At 46.3% G+C, this 17,989-nt stretch overlaps 1 protein-coding gene across 1 annotated transcript; it reads left to right on the forward strand.

The window, feature by feature from the left end:
• Nucleotides 1–16,701: 16,701 nt before the first annotated feature.
• LOC149349183 (uncharacterized) lies at nucleotides 16,702–17,598 on the forward strand. The gene has a single exon (XM_089575417.1). The coding sequence runs from the start codon at nucleotides 16,702–16,704 to the stop codon at nucleotides 17,596–17,598; it is 897 nt and encodes a 298-aa protein (XP_089431543.1).
• The last annotated feature ends 391 nt before the right edge of the window (nucleotides 17,599–17,989 follow it).

Raw genomic sequence — 17,989 nt, forward strand, 5'->3', positions numbered from 1 at the left:
TTTTGATCCCCAGTGCCGCCGGGGACCCACCGTTTTCCTAATGGGTAGAAGGTTTCTACCTTCCTTGTGCTTGGCTTTTCTAAGGTGGATTGCTTTGAAAAAAGGTCTTGGACCAAAACTGGTATTGACGGCGTGTGATTCGTTCTGTCGTCAAACTGACTCTCGCTTATTATTATTTTTTAACCTTATTGCTCGTTTCTCATGACAGTGTCATTCTTCAGCAGCTATTGTTTCAATTCTTGCTCCCTAAAAACTTGTCTGCATTTTTGTTACTGTGTTTTTTTTCTTGTTTAGTTTTTTTCTTTACCGTGCCGAAGTCCTCAAATATGCTACTTGCTCCTGTATTGCTACTTTCTTTTACCTTTTGTATATTGCATATTGCCTTGTTGGACTACGATCACTTTTGTGTTACACTTACTTGACCTGTGTTATTTTAGTGTACGTGATGTCCCACTCCTGCGACGGCCTCAAATGTGAGGCTAGCAGTATGTACAAATAAATAAATAAATAAATAAAAAGATCTGGGACCAAAAGTGGTATTGGCGGCCTGTGATTCGTGCGGTCGTCAAACAACCCTATACCCACCTCGTGTAGTAAACGACCACTTGTGGAATTTTTTTACCTAAACATGGCCTTGGGGTAGGTGATCATCCTCGCATTCGGGATGGGCTGGTTTTGATCCCCAGTGCCGCCGGGGAACCACCGGTTTCCTAATGGGTACAAGGTTTCTGCTTGCCTTGTGCTCGGCTTTTCTAAGGTGGATTGCTTTCGAGAAAGGTCTTGGACCAGAAGTGATATTCACGGCCAGTGATTCGTTCTGTCTTCAAACAACCCTATATCCACCTCGTGTGGTAAAAGGCAACTTGTGGAATTTTTTTTACCTAAACGTGGCCTTATAGTAGGGGATCCTCCTCGCGTTCGGGATGGGCAGGTTTTGATCACCAGTGCCGGCGGGGACCCACCGGTTTCCTAATGGGTACAAGGTTTCTACCTGCATTGTGCTCGGCTTTTCTAAGATGGATTGCTTTGTAAAAAGGTCTTGGACCAAAAGTGGTATTGACGGCCAGTGATTCGTTCAGTCGTCAAACAAACCTATATCCAACTCGTGTGGTAAAAGGCAACTTGTGGAATTTTTTTTTACCTAAACATGGCCTTGGGGTAGGTGATCATCCTTGCATTCCGAATGGGCTGATTTTGATCGCCAGTGCCGCCGGGGACCCACCTGATTACTTATAGGTACAAGGCTTCTACCCGCCTTGTGATCAGCTTTTCTAAGGTGGATTGCTTTGGAAAATGTCTTGGACCAAAAGTGGTATTGGCGGCCTGTGATTCGTGCGGTCGTCAAACAACACTATGTCCACCTCGTGTGGTAAACGACCACTTGTGGAATTTTTTCTACTTAAACGTGGCCTTGAAGTAGGTGATCCTCCCTGCATTTGGGATGGGCTGATTGTGATCCCCAGTGCCACCGGGGACCCACCTGTTTCCTAAGGGGTACAAAGTTTCTACCTGCCTTGTTCTAGGCTTTTCTAAGGTGGATTCCTTTGGAAAAAGGTCTTGGACCGAAAGTGGTATTGGCGGCCTGTGATTCGTGCGGTGGTCAAACAACCCTATATCCACCGCGTGTGGCAAACAACCACTTGTGGAATTTTTTTTACTTAAACGTGGCCTTGGAGTAGGTGATACTATATGCTTTCGGGATGGGCTCATTTTGATCCCCAGAGCCACCGGGGACACACCTGTTTCCTAATGGGTACAAGATTTCTACCTGCCTTGTGCGCGGCATTTCTAAGGTGGATTGCTTTGGAAAATGTCTTGGACCAAAAGTGGTATTGGCGGCCTGTGATTCGTGCGGTCGTCAAACAACCCTATATCCACCTCGTGTGGTAAAAGGCAACTTGTGGAATTTTTTTTGACCTAAACGTTTCTTTATAGTGGGGGATCCTCCTCGCGTTCGGGATCGGCTGGTTTTGATCGCCAGTGCCGCCGGGGACGCACCGGTTGCCTAATGGGTACAAGGTGTTTACCTGATGTGTGATCGGCTTTTCTAAGGAGGATTGCTCTGGAAAAAGGTCTTGGACCAAAAGTGGTATTGACGGCCAGTGATTCGTTCTGTCGTGAAACAACCCTATATGCAACTCTTGTGGTAAAAGGCAACTTGTGGAATTTTTTTTTACCCAAACGTGGAATTATATGATTGCTTTGAAAAAAGGTCTTGGACCAAAACTGGTATTGACGGCGTGTGATTCGTTCTGTCGTCAACCAACGCTATATCCACCTCGTGTGGTAAAAGGCAACTTGTGGAATTTTTTTGACCTAAACATGGCCTTGGAGTAGGTGATCCTCCTTTCATTCGGGATGGGCTGATTTTGATCTCCGGTGCCACCGGGGACCCACCTGTTTCCTAATTGGTACAAGGTTTCTACCTGCCTTGTGCTCGGCTTTTCTAAGGTGGATTGCTTTGGAAAAGGTGTTGGATCAAAAGTGGTATTGGCGGCCTGTGATTCGTGCGGTCGTCAAACAACCCTATATCCACCTCGTGTGGTAAACGACCACTTGTGGAATTTTTTTTTACTTAAAGTGGCCTTGGAGTAGGTGATCCTTCTTGCATTCGGGATGGGCTGTTTTTGATCCCCAGTGCCACCGGGGACCCACCTGTTTCCTAATGGGTACAAGGTTTCTACGTGCCTTGTGCTCGGCTTTTCTAAGGTGGATTGCTTTGAAGAAGGTTTTGGACCAAAACTGGTATTGACGGCGTGTGATTCGCTGTGTCGTCAAAGAACCCTATATCCCCCTCGTGTGGTAAAAGGCAACTTGTGGAATTTTTTTTTACCTAAACATGGCCTAAACATGGCCTTGGAGTAGGTGATCCTCTACGAATTCGGGATGGGCTGGTTTTGTTCCCAGCGCCGCCGGGGACCCACCTGTTCCCTAATGGGTACAAGGTTTCTACCTGCCTTGTGCTCGGCTTTTCTAAGGTGGATTGCTTTGGTTGGAAAAAGTTCTTGGACCAAAAGTGGTATTGACGGCAAGTGATTGCTTCCGTCGTCAAACAACCATATATCCACCTCGTGTGGTAAAAGACCACTTGTGGAGTTTCTTTTTTTGTCCCAAACGTGGCCTTGGAGAAGGTGATCCTCCTCGCATTCGGAATGGGCTGATTTTGATCCCCAGTGCCGCCGGGGACCCACCTGATTACTTATAGGTACAAGGCTTCTACCCGCCTTCTGATCGGCTTTTCTATGGTGGATTGCTTTGGAAAATGTCTTGGACCAAGAGTGGTATTGGCGGCCTGTGATTCGTGCGGTCGTGAAACAACCCTATATCCACCTCGTGTGGTAAAAGGCAACTTGTGGAATTTTTTTTGACCTAAACGTTTCTTTATAGTGGGGGATCCTCCTCCCGTTCGGGATGGGCTGGTTTTGACCCGCAGTGCCGCCGGGGACGCCCCGGTTGCCTAATGGGTACAAGCTTTTACCTGCCTTGTGATCGGCTTTTCTAAGGAGGATTGCTCTGGAAAAAGGTCTCGGACCAAAATTGGTATTGACGGCCAGTGATTCGTTCTGTCGTCAAACAACCCTATATCCACCTCGTGTGGTAAAAGGCAAGTTGTGGAATTTTTTTTTACCTAACCGTGGAATTATATTAGGGGATCCTGCTCGCGTTCGGGATGGACTGGGTTTGACCCCCAGTGCCACCGGGGATGCACCGGTTTCCTAATGGGTATAAGGTTTCTACCTGCCTTGTGATCGGCTTTTATAAGGAGGATTGCTTTGGAAAAAAGTCTTGGACCAAAAGTGGTATTGACGGCGTGCGATTCGTTCTCTCGTCAAACAACCTCATATCCACCTCGTGTGGTAAAAGGCAACTTCTGCAATTCTTTTTTACTTAAACATGGCCTTGGATTAGGTGATCCTCCTTGCATTCGGGATGGGCTGATTTTGATCCCTAGTGCCACCGGGGACCCACCTGTTTCCTAATGGGTACAAGGTTTCTACCCGCCGTGTGCTCGGCTTTTCTAAGGCGGATTGCTTTGGAAAAAGGTCTTGGACCAAAAGTGGTATTGGCGGCCTGTGATTCGTGCGGTCGTCAAACAACCCTATATCCACCTCGTGTGGTAAACGACCACTTGTGGAATTTTTTCTACTTAAACGTGGCCTTGAAGTAGGTGATCCTCCCTGCATTTGGGATGGGCTGATTGTGATCCCCAGTGCCACCGGGGACCCACCTGTTTCCTAAGGGGTACAAAGTTTCTACCTGCCTTGTGCTCGGCTTTTCTAAGGTGGATTGCTTTCGAAAAAGGTCTTGGACCAGAAGTGATATTCACGGCCAGTGATTCGTTCTGTCTTCAAACAACCCTATATCCACCTCGTGTGGTAAAAGGCAACTTGTGGAATTTTTTTTACCTAAACGTGGCCTTATAGTAGGGGATCCTCCTCGCGTTCGGGATGGGCAGGTTTTGATCACCAGTGCCGGCGGGGACCCACCGGTTTCCTAATGGGTACAAGGTTTCTACCTGCATTGTGCTCGGCTTTTCTAAGATGGATTGCTTTGTAAAAAGGTCTTGGACCAAAAGTGGTATTGACGGCGTGTCCTTCGTGCGGTCGTCAAACAACCCTATATCCACCTCGTGTGGTAAAAGGCAACTTGTGGAATTTTTTTGACCTAAACGTTTCTTTATAGTAGGGGATCCTCCTCGCGTTCGGAATGGGCTGGTTTTCATCGCCAGTGCCGCCGGGGACGCACCGGTTGCCTAATGGGTACAAGGTGTTTACCTGCCTTGTGACCGGCTTTTCGAAGGAGGATTGCTCTGGAAAAAGGTCTTGGACCAAAAGTGGTATTGACGGCCAGTGATTCGTTCTGTCGTCAAACAACCCTATATGCAACTCGTGTGGTAAAAGGCAACTTGTGGAATTTTTTTTTACCTAAACGTGGAATTATATTAGGGGATCCTCCTCGCGTTAGGGATGGAGCGAAACAAAACTGCGCGAAGACGACGTGACAAAAGAAAGGCACGAATACACACACACAAAGCGCAGACTTCCAACTGACTTTAGTTTGTAAAAGCAGGGTGCTTATAAAGGCAATCACAGCAAACTAGGAGACAGGCAGAAGCAACGTGCGAACGGCAATGACAAGGTAAACAAGACCACGTGTGAATTACGACGCATGAAAAGTTCGGATGTGTCTATCTAAGAACTTGATTTCCTGACATGAATGAGATAAAGAAGGGGCGCTAACACACTTATCACCCCTTTTACAAATGAAATAGGCCTCGATGACTTCTCTTTCGGTTTTGGTTTTGGCCTTTGAAAGAAACTTTGTTTTTTCCAGGTAAGGAGAACAGTTTTTGGTGTCGCAGCTCTTACAGTGCAAGGGTAGATTGCTGCCGGTGCCACTGCTAAGGGATCGCCTGTGCTCTAAAGCGCGTTCATTAAAACAACGGCCAGTCTGGCCTATGTAGGAACGACCGCATGACAAAGGTATTTCATAAACAACTTCAGAAACACATTTTGTAAACTTGTTCCGGTGGTTCTTCTTGCAAGTGGTGGGTTCTTTTCTTGTTCCAACCAGTAGAGGGCACACTTTTTTCAGATTGCAGGGAGCCGAAAGCGTGGCCTTGTGGTATTTGATCCTCTTTGCATTCGGGAGGGGCTGGTTTCGATCCCTAGCGGCACTGGGAACCCACCGGGTTCCTAATTTGCGCAACGTTTCTGCGTGCTTGGTGCTTGGCTGTTTTAAGGAGGACTGCTTGGGAGAATGGCCATTGACCAAAAGTGGCATTGACGGCCAGTGATTCGCTCCACCATCAACCAACCCTATTCCACCTCGTGTATTAAAAGCCCACTTGTTCAAATTTTGTTTTGACCGAAGCGTGGCCTTGTGTTATTTGATCCTCTTCGCATTCGGAAGGGGCTCGTTTTGATCCCTAGCGCCACCGGGCACCCACCGGTTTCTTAATTTGCGCAAGGTTTCTGCGTGTCTGGCACTCGGCTTTTCTGAGGTGGAAACACAGGGAATTTTTATGTTATTTACTTTCTGTTGTTTATAATATATATATATATATATATATATATATATATATATATATATATATGGGGCAGAAACGTGGGGGCTAACAAAGAGGGTAAAACTTAAGAACAACGCAGCGAGCTATGGAAAGAAAAATGATAGGTGTACCGTTAAGAGATCGGAAGAGGGCGGAGTTGGTGAGGGAACAAACGCGGTTTAATGCAATCTTACTTGAAATCAAGAGGAAGAAATGGGCTTGGGCAGGGCATGTAATGCGAAGGCAAGATAACCGCTGGTCCTAAAGGGTAACGGAGTGGATTCCAAGAGAAAGGAAACGTAGCAGGGGACGGCAGTAAGTTAGGTGGGCGGATCAGATCAAGAAGTTTGCAGGGATACAGCGGCGGCAACTGACAAAGGACAGGGTTAATTGGAGAGACATGAGAGAGGCCTTTGCCCTGCGGTGGGTGTAGTCAGGCTGATGATGATGATGATATTGTGACGAAGACGAAGCTGGCAGTGGCGCGGGACGGAGCGCCCGCGCTAGGCCAGCGGCCATTAAATCATCTCATAGCCATGGTTCACCACGTCTCATTCTTCGGCTGGCCGCCACGTAACATTTGGTGTGAGGTGCTGGGGTCTCTTCATCGCCATCCTGGTCACGGAGCTTCGGCGCCCTGGACCTGCCGTGGACGTCGGCCGTGAGTACCTGGTCAGCGCCGCACGGCCGTGCCCCAGCCCGCCCGACCTGAACCGACCTCGACGCTCACCCCAGCCCCGTCCCCCGCCCGGACCACACGACACGATGACCCAAGAACCGACGGACCCAAGACCCCACCGACCCAAGACCCCACTGACCCAAGACCCAAAGATGAAGACACCGTCCCCCTGCCTCTGCCGTTCGGTGCGTCCAAGGACCTCGGCCGTCAGCTCCTGGCAACCTACGGCCCGGATGCTTCGTGGACCGGGACTCATTCTCTCATCTTTCTCATCGTGGCGGCCAGCACTGCACCATCTTCTATATATTGTTCGATCCTTCACTCAAGACCATCGCCATTTCGCCGTCTGTTCGTCACCGATCGGGACGATCACTCGGAGGCCCCGGGTAGTGTGACGAAGACGAAGCTGGCAGTGGCGCGGGACGGAGCGCCCGCGCTAGGCCAGCGGCCATTAAATCATCTCATAGCCATGGTTCACCACGTCTCATTCTTCGGCTGGCCGCCGCGTAACAATATATATAATCTTACCCTCTCAACACTACCTTTCCGGACAGAATGCAGATAGCCAATGTAATAGCAATATTTAAATCAGGTGATAAAAATTCATTTGATAATTGCCGCCCCATTTCGATTTTGCCGGTATTTTCAAAAGGCTAAGAAAAAATAATGCACTTGAGAATAGCAAAATTTACTAATAAATATGATCTTATCAGTGCATCCCAGTTTGGATTCCGTAAATGAAGATCTGCAGAACAGGCACTTTTAGCACAAAAAGAAATAATCCTGAAAGCATTTAAAGATACAAAAATTGCAGCGGGCCTCTACACTGACATTTCTAAGCCATTCGACAGTCTCAATCCCCCAACGCTATTAAAAAAATTTGAATTATATGGCATACGGGGAACTCCGTTAGCATTAATGACATCCTACGTGCAAAATCGAAAGCAATGTGTAGCAATAGGCAAATATTTATCGGCCTTTAAAAGAGTTTCGACAGGAGTACCTCAAGGAAGCATCCAGGGGACCTTTACTATTTAATTTTTATATTAACGATATCACAAATATCACCTCGGTTACAAAGTTTATAATATATTCCGATGACGTCACCTTGTTTCGTAGTCATAGTTATAATTTCCCAGAAAGTGACATAAAAAGAACTCTCAGCAATTTAAATTTATGGAGCACGTTAAATTATTTACAAGTAGCGGCAAAAAACAAAGGCTGTAATTTTCATTCTAAGGCGGTCTACATTGACAGAAAGTATTAATTTATCTATTGGTCACACAGCAATAGAAGTTCTCTATAGAATTAAAACTCTTGGTGTATATTTTCGTAAACACACGTTCTGGGATGTCCATGTAAATAACGTCATTTCTCGAATTTCAAGGACCGTGGGTATAATAGCTAAATTCAAATATTTATTACCTCCTGCTGTTAAACTTCATTTCTTTAATTCGTTATTTACGTTTAATGTGAATTACTGCTTTCTTGTTTGGGGTAACACTACACTCACTAATTTAAATCAAATCCACACTACAAAAGAAAGCCGTTCGATTCATCGCAGGTGTTGAGCCAAATACACACGCCAGAGGCCTTATCACGAAGTTCCAAATACTTTCCATACATAGCCATTATTTGTTAACCTCGGCCAGAAGATATAAACAAGATCTTCATAGCGACGAGGCCCTTATTCCATCCCTAGCAAACTTAAGTTTAAAAGATGGATGGTTGACATCTCGGTGGTCGGAAATTTGGAAGGTTCCTTTTTTATGTACAAATTTTAGCCGTTAAATGGTCCCTTCCATTGTTACTTAACTGTCTGCACAGTCATAATATTGATTTAGAAAATATTGCCATGTCAATGTTGAAGACTTTTTTTGCGTCATAAAAGGGATGGTACCTTCACTAAGAACTATGTAATGATGGTATATCTTATTTTTCTATTCTGCATATATGTACTGTGCTTATGCAATCTTCCGACATGAAAATATAATATTCTTATTTTATTATGGTACCTTCAGTTCATGCAGTGCCTTTGCACATCTATTTTCTGTATAATGTTTCCCTTAAAATTGAGCACTATATATGTAAATATGTTGTACAACCGTTGTATGCCTTGTACACAGGGGCTTGAACTTCGTCAAGTGAACTATTTTTCACTTTTGTTCGAGCCCCTGCCGGTTTGACGGGAATAAATAAAACTGAAACTGAAACTGCCCGTCATGCATTCAGTTGCACGCTAAGACGAGTCCTCAAAGTTTAGGGGACGTCCGCTCTTACCCAAGCGTGGATGAGAAAATGAGTTTTCGTGCAATGGTGAGAGCTGACCCAGGGACGATATGGACTGCACTTCTGTTGCAATGGTTTTGCGATTGTTTCCTGAATGCATTTTGTCCTAGTATAGTCTACGTTCAAGGTAAAAGGGATACGAAGTTCTGCGAAACCTTGGTTGCATGCAGAGAGCTACTCCAATCCAAATTATCAACAGGTGAAGTCTTTGTCGAGGACACGTGCAGGCTTTAAATGCGCTACTTCACTCGCAGTTAACAAACCAAACACTCCACTAGAGCCGTGAAACTGAATAACGAGAAGCACAATGCTACTGAAGCTTCCTCTTCTTTTTGTCTCTTCAGACAGGAGGGAAATCCCTGACTCTCAAAATCCGTAGCAGATAAACGAAAAAACAACAACAAAAGCAGGCCTGCAATCATCCCTAGGAACGTTGTACGCGATGCAGCCAATGACTCTCTTGAACACCCTTCTTTGTACCAAACGCGTTTTTGTAGCCAGCTTCCATAACGAGCTGGGATAGGCCGCCAGTAATGCGTGCCTTGTGGTATTTTTCCCCGCATTTCAGTTCAGAATCGCATCGAGCGCCTGCTTTCCGTGCAGCGAGCAGCTTTCGCTGAAGAACGCGTTTTTGCCGGAAAAACTGGCAAGAAGTTCATTTGAAAGCTGCCGCCTGCCATTTCTCGTTTGTGGAGTCATCTCTCGTAGCTTAAAATTCCACCCATAATTACGCGCGCTCCTCAGCCACTGTTTATGGCATAATAAAGTGGCGGCGGCGAGGCGCTTTTTCCTCCGGAAAAGTGAACAACATGACATATTTTGTGTTTCTTGTGCGCTCAAGTCTGGTTGCGCTCAAAGGGAAGGTAAAGCCCTTTTTTAGTTCGGTATGTATGATCGGGCGCCTGTGGGGAGTGAGTTTCATCTTTTTTTTTCCTTTAACAAATGCTTGCACCAACTCAGTGACGCTCGGTAGATTGAAACCGCGTGCAGGCGAAATTGTTCCTGCTGTAATCAGCAGCATGTGTGGGAAATCAACATCACAGTGAACTATGGAGCTGAAGAAAAAACTTCTTTCTGGCGAGGCCACCTTCCGCCTCTCCTCCATGCGTTCTAATAGGCAGACCCAATTCGGCTGGGAAAGTGCACCGGTCTTATGCCATTCATGCACAGCAACCAATTGTTTAATTTTCTGCGCAAACTTGTCTTGTTGTTTAGTTCTGCAACCTCAAGCTGTGTAGCTATGCCGAGTTTTCCGTGTTGTGATTTTCAACTAATAAATTATGACTTCTATTAAACATTTGCAGTGGTCTTTCATTTTATGCGGGCTAAATTCAATTGACAGAATTCTTTCTCAATACATTGCTCGCAAAGTCGGGTGGTCAAGAACGGCTCCCGAAAAAGAACTGTGCCTCACGGGCATTAAGACGAATGGTTGGGTCTATTATTACGTTAACACCTTGAACTTGCGCATGACACACGATACAAGACGAAGGAAGAAGTCGCTACGAGCGCTGACTATCTAATAATAGCTTGCGTAGTCTGCAGTCCTCGTGACGCTCTTGAAGGCACACTTAAGAAAATTCTGAGCTCGTCTTTTTACCACGGGAGCACGCTCTACGCGCTCCAAGCATTCTTAGAAACTGCGAATTATTGGCCCGTGCGGCCGATTTCCCTATTATATCGGATGAAACGTCCCGGCTCCAGTCTTACTTTTTTTTATCTGAACTTCGAGAGTAGGAGGACTCATCTAAAGCGTGCAGTGCTTTCAGCAAGTCGCGTGGTGGCTTGCCGCTCTGCCATCGGCAGAGTTGTATGAAGCAATACGCGGAGTTAGCTGCGCAAGGATATAGTCTGTGAGTATTTTTTGTTTCAGTGGGCCTAACGTGCGGCTGCGTTGCCTGTGACTGAGACAATTTACATGCAAGAGTAAAAGGCAAAAGCAAGCATCTCGCCTTGCTGAAAGGCACTCCACGAGTTGGTTGACTCCTCCTACTCCTCCTAAGAAAAAAAAAATATGCGGAAGCCGGGGCGTTTAAAATCGGGAAAATGGCTGCACAGAACAGTAATTTGAAGTTTCTAAGAATGTTGAGAGCGTGTAGATCGAGCTCCCAAAGTAAAAAGACGAGATCAGAATCTTCCTTACTGCATCTTTAACGAGAGGTTGCAGGATTTATTTTCCTGCGAAAAACCACGCGGCTATAAAAACACATTTTAACTTTTTACATTATGACGCCATTTTCTAATTGTCCACTCATTTCGGAGAGGGCGCTGGCTCCAGACCACTTTGAACGTATGGGCGCCTATGCACAAGCTACGATACTTGCACACTACGACCGCCTGCCAGATGTCAACATCCCTGGTGTCGTGTATTGAATTCTCTGTGGCGGCTGTCTACATTGGCGAGCCGGAGAAGTTCACGCGATGGCTCAAGGAGCACTAGTGCGACGTCCCCAGGCAGCACGCCACGATTGTACCAACAATGGCTCATTGTTGGAACACAGTAGCATCGATATTGGGCTGGCATTGGCATACAAGCACATTACTACATTTTCCAACCTTGGCCCATACTTCATACCAAGAGTGCTCCATTGTTCAGCCATTGTGGCACTGCCAGCATGGGCATATCATTGGCCTTTCCACTCATACTTCATTGGTCCTGCAAGTATCGGTCCAATGTTCAGGCATGCTGGTACTACCACTATGTACTGAACATCAGCTATTCTATTGATATCCCATTGTTGATGCCAATATTAGTCCCATGGATAGCCATTCTGGCCCTACCAATATGTACTGAAATCCGGCTACTCCATTCATATCCCACTGTGGATGCCAAGATTGATATGTACCGCCATTTGGCACTGTCAATGCAGACTAAGCACAGGCTTTTCCATTCATGACAGTGCATGCAACCTGTCACATCAGTGGCTTAAAGATTGACATGTCACTGCCCTTTTCTATTTACTACTCGCTAGTAAAGCCTATGTTAATTTTTATCTTCAGTGGCCAACATTAATGTTAATGTTCACTCGTAAGCAACCATGCAAATAATCATAAAATGAGACAACCAAAGTATTCATGAAAAGAACATTTATTTTACGAAAAATTCCAAATAGAATTAATCGTTAGGGGTCTGGAAGGGTGGTGGCAGGGGCTGTGGGATGGGTGGTGGCAGGTGCTGTCGGATGGGTGATGGCAGGGGCTGTGGGATGGCGGCAGGGCCTGTGGGGTGAGTGGGGGCAGGGGCTGTAGGGAGGGAGGTCCCTCGGGAAGTGGAAGAGGCCAGGGGATTGGGAGGCACACATGCGGGCATAGTGCAGGGGGCTTTCCGCGCACTCGCAGGTGGCGTGCTTGGTTGGAGGGGGAGAAGACTTCACAAAGCGTCTCTTCCTTCCACCCCCTCTATCACATGAACCGGGCAGCCACATGCGAATAAAACCTTGTGCCTCTGATGCATCAAATGCAGTTTTTCGCAAATGGCATCTGCATAGGAAAAGTGAACAAAGAAAATAGATATTATTTCCAGGCACACAAAAATCATGTCCATCATTTTAGAAAAATGTAAGAAAATAAATTCCAGGCAATGGCCAATGAGAAATGCTGTACTGAAAGGCTCCAGATTAATTTTGGCCACCTAGAGTTCTTAATTTAAGATGCACCGACGTCGCTTAGCACACGTGCTTCTTTGCTTTAGCCTCCAGAGCAATGCAGCTACCATGGATGGCGTTTGATCCCTCACTTGAAATCAGTAGCTGAGCACCTGAGCCAGGAAATCAGGTAAAAAATATAGTAAACACATATATTATTACTTGCCTCATAATCAAGGCAACATACAAAACCTTGACACAACTAAACAATGAAGTAAAGAATCACTAGAGGGGCCTCAATCCATTGACACTGACTTCTCGTGTGCGATTGACCACCTTGCACCTGCTAAGTGGCATCATAGATGCCTATAAATAGAAGGCAACTGACTGTAGCTTCTATTACACACCGCAGGTTCGAAGGGCATTTTCAGCTCCAATAAGCTTTCCAAACAATTAAAATAAAACTGTGAAAGCATGTTAATTAAAGGGAACATGAAAAACTATTTACTAAAGCTAGAATTTGTTGCCAGCATTAAATACTTGTAAATGAAATCAAAACATAATTATCTTTTCTATAAAACGGAGATAACGCATCTGTCCAGTATCCATTTATGAACTGTGTTGCGCTTCAACTGCCATGCACAACAATGAATTTTAACCTGACTCTAACTCTTTAATGTGGCTTCCAAGGCATAGGCTTTGTCAAGTTGCGACGACAGTCCAGCGCTGTAATATATCGCACCTTGCGGAAATATTTTACACTGTAGTTCAAAAGGTGTACTGTCTTGTTCCCTTATTGCATCATCCTTTTGTTGATGCAACCATTCAGGCTATATACACGACATTACCTTTACATTTACCACTTGAAAGTAACACAGTCACTCTACTTTAATTTGTCAATGAGAGTACGCATCCCATTTCCTCAAGGCAAAGCATTGATCAGCAGACAACGGCACATAAACCAATCTAGGCGGTCTTAGGAGGGCAGGTCTGGAAGTGGAAGGTATCGGAAACATTCCTTTCAACTGGACAACTCTGACAGATCAATACATCATTCTGGAGGAAGCACTTGTGACCATCACAAGGTGTAGAACACATGTACTGATAGGGTTACGCATTACTTTCTTCAAGTCTAAGTGAGCATCATAGATGACCAAAGATATTTTGAATTACATAATCAATTATACCAGGTGTTTTCTGCAATGTCCTGAAAACCGTGACACAGGCGCAGAAGAAGTCACACACTTTTGGCGGACTTACAAATGATTCCTTTTTGGCTCATCCACGTACTTGAAGCCATTTTCTCGCTCAAGCGCCCGTGCAAATGAAAAAATCAAGATCAATCATCTTTCCATCCCAGGCAAGAAACAGCAGTCTTTCACTATGCTAAAGATAGATGGCTCGCTTATGCAGGATTGCTCATTCTTTTTGATTAAAAATGATTCAACCAGTCCTCGCTCGTGCAAGGACTTCCCCCCGCTAGTAATGCTCGTGCGGTGAAAAAGTGGCAAACATTTGCTACAGTCCCTCACATGCAACGCCAGGTTGCTCCCTGTGCTCACACGCAATGTGTTTCCTGAGGCATTCATTCAGGCATTGCCCAGCCTGCTCGATGTATACTTTCCCACAGCCCATGGAGTTGAATACACAACTCCCACCACACACTTTGTGAACCTCGTTTGGTAGTTGGTCTTGCATGCTTGTTCTCTGCACAGCCAGAGATGCGGGTGATAAGACCAGATAGCTCATGAGAGGCTGAAAACACAATGTTGATACCAAATTTTTCGGACGCTCTTCTCAGCCCCTGGGAAATTTTATGGAAGAACAGGATCACCTCAGTGTTTCTTGTCCCATACTTCCATAAAATTTCCCATGGGTTGAAAGAGTGTCCGAAAATTTTGGTATCCAGTTTGTGTTTTCAGCCTGCAAGAGCAACCACCAATTGGAGTTCACAGTGTGTGTAATGAGGGTAGTGTATTAAATCCGTATGTCCAGTGAGAAAGTATACATCAGGCAGACTCGGCAATGCCTGAATGAACATCGCAGATAACATGGCAAGAAGTTGCAAGCAGGCAATGGTAGCAACCTTGCTTTGTATGTGAAGGACTGTAGCAGATGCCAGCCAACCTTGCTTTGTATGTGAAGGACTGTAGCAGATGCCAGCCTCTGTTTCACAGCATGAACATTATTAGCAGGGGTAAGTCAGGCATGAGCAAGAACTGCTTGAAACTCTTCTAACACATTTTAAAAAAGAATAAGTGGTACAAACATTATTAGCAGGGGTAAGTCCAGGCATGAGCGAGAACTGCTTGAAACACTTCTAACAAATTATAAAAAAGAATAAGTGGTTCTCTGTCCTTATTACAGAAAAAGAGTGGCGCTTTTTATCAGGAATGGAATGACGGCTGGGCTTGTTTCATTTGCATATGCGCTTGCAAAAATAAATCAGCTGTAAGTTCGGCGGTAGTGTGTGTACCGTCTCATCGACCTGTCCACAGTAGCATAAACGGGGCTCGGAATTGCGGGCCCTCGCGGGCCGCACACGGGCAGCCCATGGGGGCCCGATGTGGGATATGTGCGGGATTTGCAACTCGGCATCGCGCGGGACCCACAGGGGCAGCCCAGTGGGCTTGCTACAGAGGACCAGCAGGGGACCCCTATGGTCTGCATGCATAAAAACGATACAGGGGGCTTTCCTCGGTCGTTTGTGGGACCCATAGGGGCAGTAATGGGCTTCTTAGAGGGGACCTCCAGGGGGCTTAGGCGGCAGTGCAGCGGGGACCCACACGGGCTAGCCCAAGTCCGGCCCACATGGGCAAGCCCAAGTCCGGCCCTCATGGGATAGCCCAAGTCCGGCCCACGTGGGCTAGCCCAAGTTCGGCCCACAGGCAAACACACATAGACCAAGAAAGAGACAGAACACACACCAGCGCTGGATTCAGCTCTGGTGTGTGTGTCCTCTCTCTTTCATGGACTTGGTGTTTTCGCGCTGTTGAACCATCATTATGAATATATACTAATTAGCCCAATCTGGACTTCATCCACAGGCAAAACAGTCCACTTTTGCTGCTCAACTGGTTTTCCTTGGGTGATGGCTCCCCCGCCCAATTGCTTCTCCTTGTTAGAGACACCTCGGTGCGCGCTATCTTTTTCCCATTGAACAAGAAACGCGAGCTGTGATGCATTACGGGAAAGGTCTAGTATTGGACAGTCGCAGGTATTAAGCGACAGCGTAAGGAGCTCGTTCAGGTGAAATCTTGGCTCCGCCCGTCGGAAAAAACCCAAAATTCCTGTAAATAGAAAAAGAAAATAGCCCCACTGCGCCAGGTGGGCAAGTAACGCGTATGCCACGAAGGTTTTTGTTTGTTCTTTATTCCCGTAGGCCACGAAGGGTAATTGCTTCAGGCGTGTTTGAGCGACACCTATTGAACGCGTGGTCGGGTGTATGGCTTAGTAACCTGTGTTTGGGATGTGTTCTGGTCTGACAGTAATGAAAAAAAACAAATATTGGTGTGGTGAATGGGGACTTAACGTCCCAAAGCGACTCCGGCTATGAGGGACGATGTAGTGAAGAGCTTCGGAAATTTCGACCATCTGGGGTTCTAAAACGTGCAAAGACATCGCACAGTACACGGGCCTCTAGAATTTCGCCTTCATCGAAATTCGGCCGCCGCGGCCGGGATCGAACCCGCGTCTTTCGGGTCAGCAGCCGAGAGCCGTAACCATTGAGCCACCGCGGAGCTAGACACCGGCAGCAGCAGTGGCACCGAGAAGCACCTGTGCTAAAAAATCTGCCCTGTAACATTGCAGATACCAACGAAGAAGACGCGGCCGTGCCCGGCTGCGCTGATATCGCTACAACGTCACAGCGTACACATCGTCGCTGCATCGAGCGGGCGCTGCCGTCAACCAAAGAACCCTTTAAAAGAAGCACGAAGGGGGGCGACCGACACACCGGCAGCAGCAGTGGCACCGAGAAGCACCTGTGCTAAAAAATCTGCCCTGTAACATTGCAGGTTAGTGTTTTTCTTTCCATTGAATATTGTGCTTCCTAGTGCTCTTGCTGCTGCTGCTGCCGAAGTGTACTTATACATTCAGTTATGAACTGTCTGGGATGTGATGAGCAGATTTCTGAAGAAGAGGCTGTCATTGAGTGTAGTGAGTGCAATGGCACATACCACACAGGGAAATGTTCGGGCATCTCAGACGCCACGTTGAAAGCTAAGGGTGAAGTTTATCGTAAAGCGTGGCGCTGTACAGCCTGCCGACGCGCAAAAACTCATGCAGACGCAACCGCACTTCCGAGCACCGAGTCTGACTCACGAGATGTACGACTGTGGTTGCAGGAAATCAGCGCCAAACTTGACCAGTTGTTGCCCTTGACGGAAACTGTTCACAGCATTGAGGAGGCGTTGCACTTCATGAGTGAAAAATACGACACCCTTTTGGCACGTACAGAACAGCATGAAAAAGACATAAAAGATGTCAAACAAAGGCTCCAAAAAGTTGAAAAACAGGACGCAGAAGTAATCAAGCTCAAAGCCGATGTTGATGCTCTTGAATGGCGAAGCCGAAAGTTGAACCTTGAATTCCACGGAATTCCGGCAACGCAAGATGAAAATCTGCTGACTAAGATCAATGACCTGGCTGCGCAGACTCAGCTGCCACAGCTATCGGATCAAAATGTAGTTGCTGTACATCGCCTTCCATCTAAGAAAGATAAAACACCGGGTATAATCTGCCGGTTCGCAAAACAAGCTGACCGAGACAAGTGGTGGCAGAGCAGAAAGGAACTGCAGAAAAGTGACGATAAAATCTACGTGCAGGAAAATTTGACAAAACAGGCCCGCGATCTACTTTTTCATGCAAAGAACTGGGCCAAACAGAACAATTTTAAGTACGCTTGGCACTCAAATGGTCGAATTCTACTTAGAAAGGATGTCGGAGAAACGGCAATTGTTATCTCAAGTTGCCTTGATCTTGAGAAACTCAGTTAAAGTCACACACTATGGCAGGCTCCGACGTTGACGCCTACCTACTCCCACAATCGTTTGGAAGCTGCATCGGAAAACAGTTCAAGTCATTTAAATGCTTTCACCTTAATGTTCGGTCTGTTAACAATAAGGAATCGGATTTAAGCTTGTTGTTTGATCAAATAGGGCAACCTTTTGACGGCATTATGCTCACGGAAACGTGGAGCACTGATGAAACAAACGTCTACCGACTTCCGTCTCATGAAACATACTATTTAAATCGTCCTTTTGGTCGAGGAGGCGGGATATGTATTTTGGTTAGAAAAGACTACGACTGCGAAATACTCTCAGAGTGTTCGGTAATAACAAGTGACTATGAGATCCTGACAATTAAATTACAAAACACAGCACTTGT

Source organism: Amblyomma mixtum, chromosome 3, assembly GCF_055824585.1.
Source record: "Amblyomma mixtum isolate Tamu chromosome 3, ASM5582458v1, whole genome shotgun sequence".
Lineage (NCBI taxonomy): Eukaryota > Metazoa > Arthropoda > Arachnida > Ixodida > Ixodidae > Amblyomma > Amblyomma mixtum.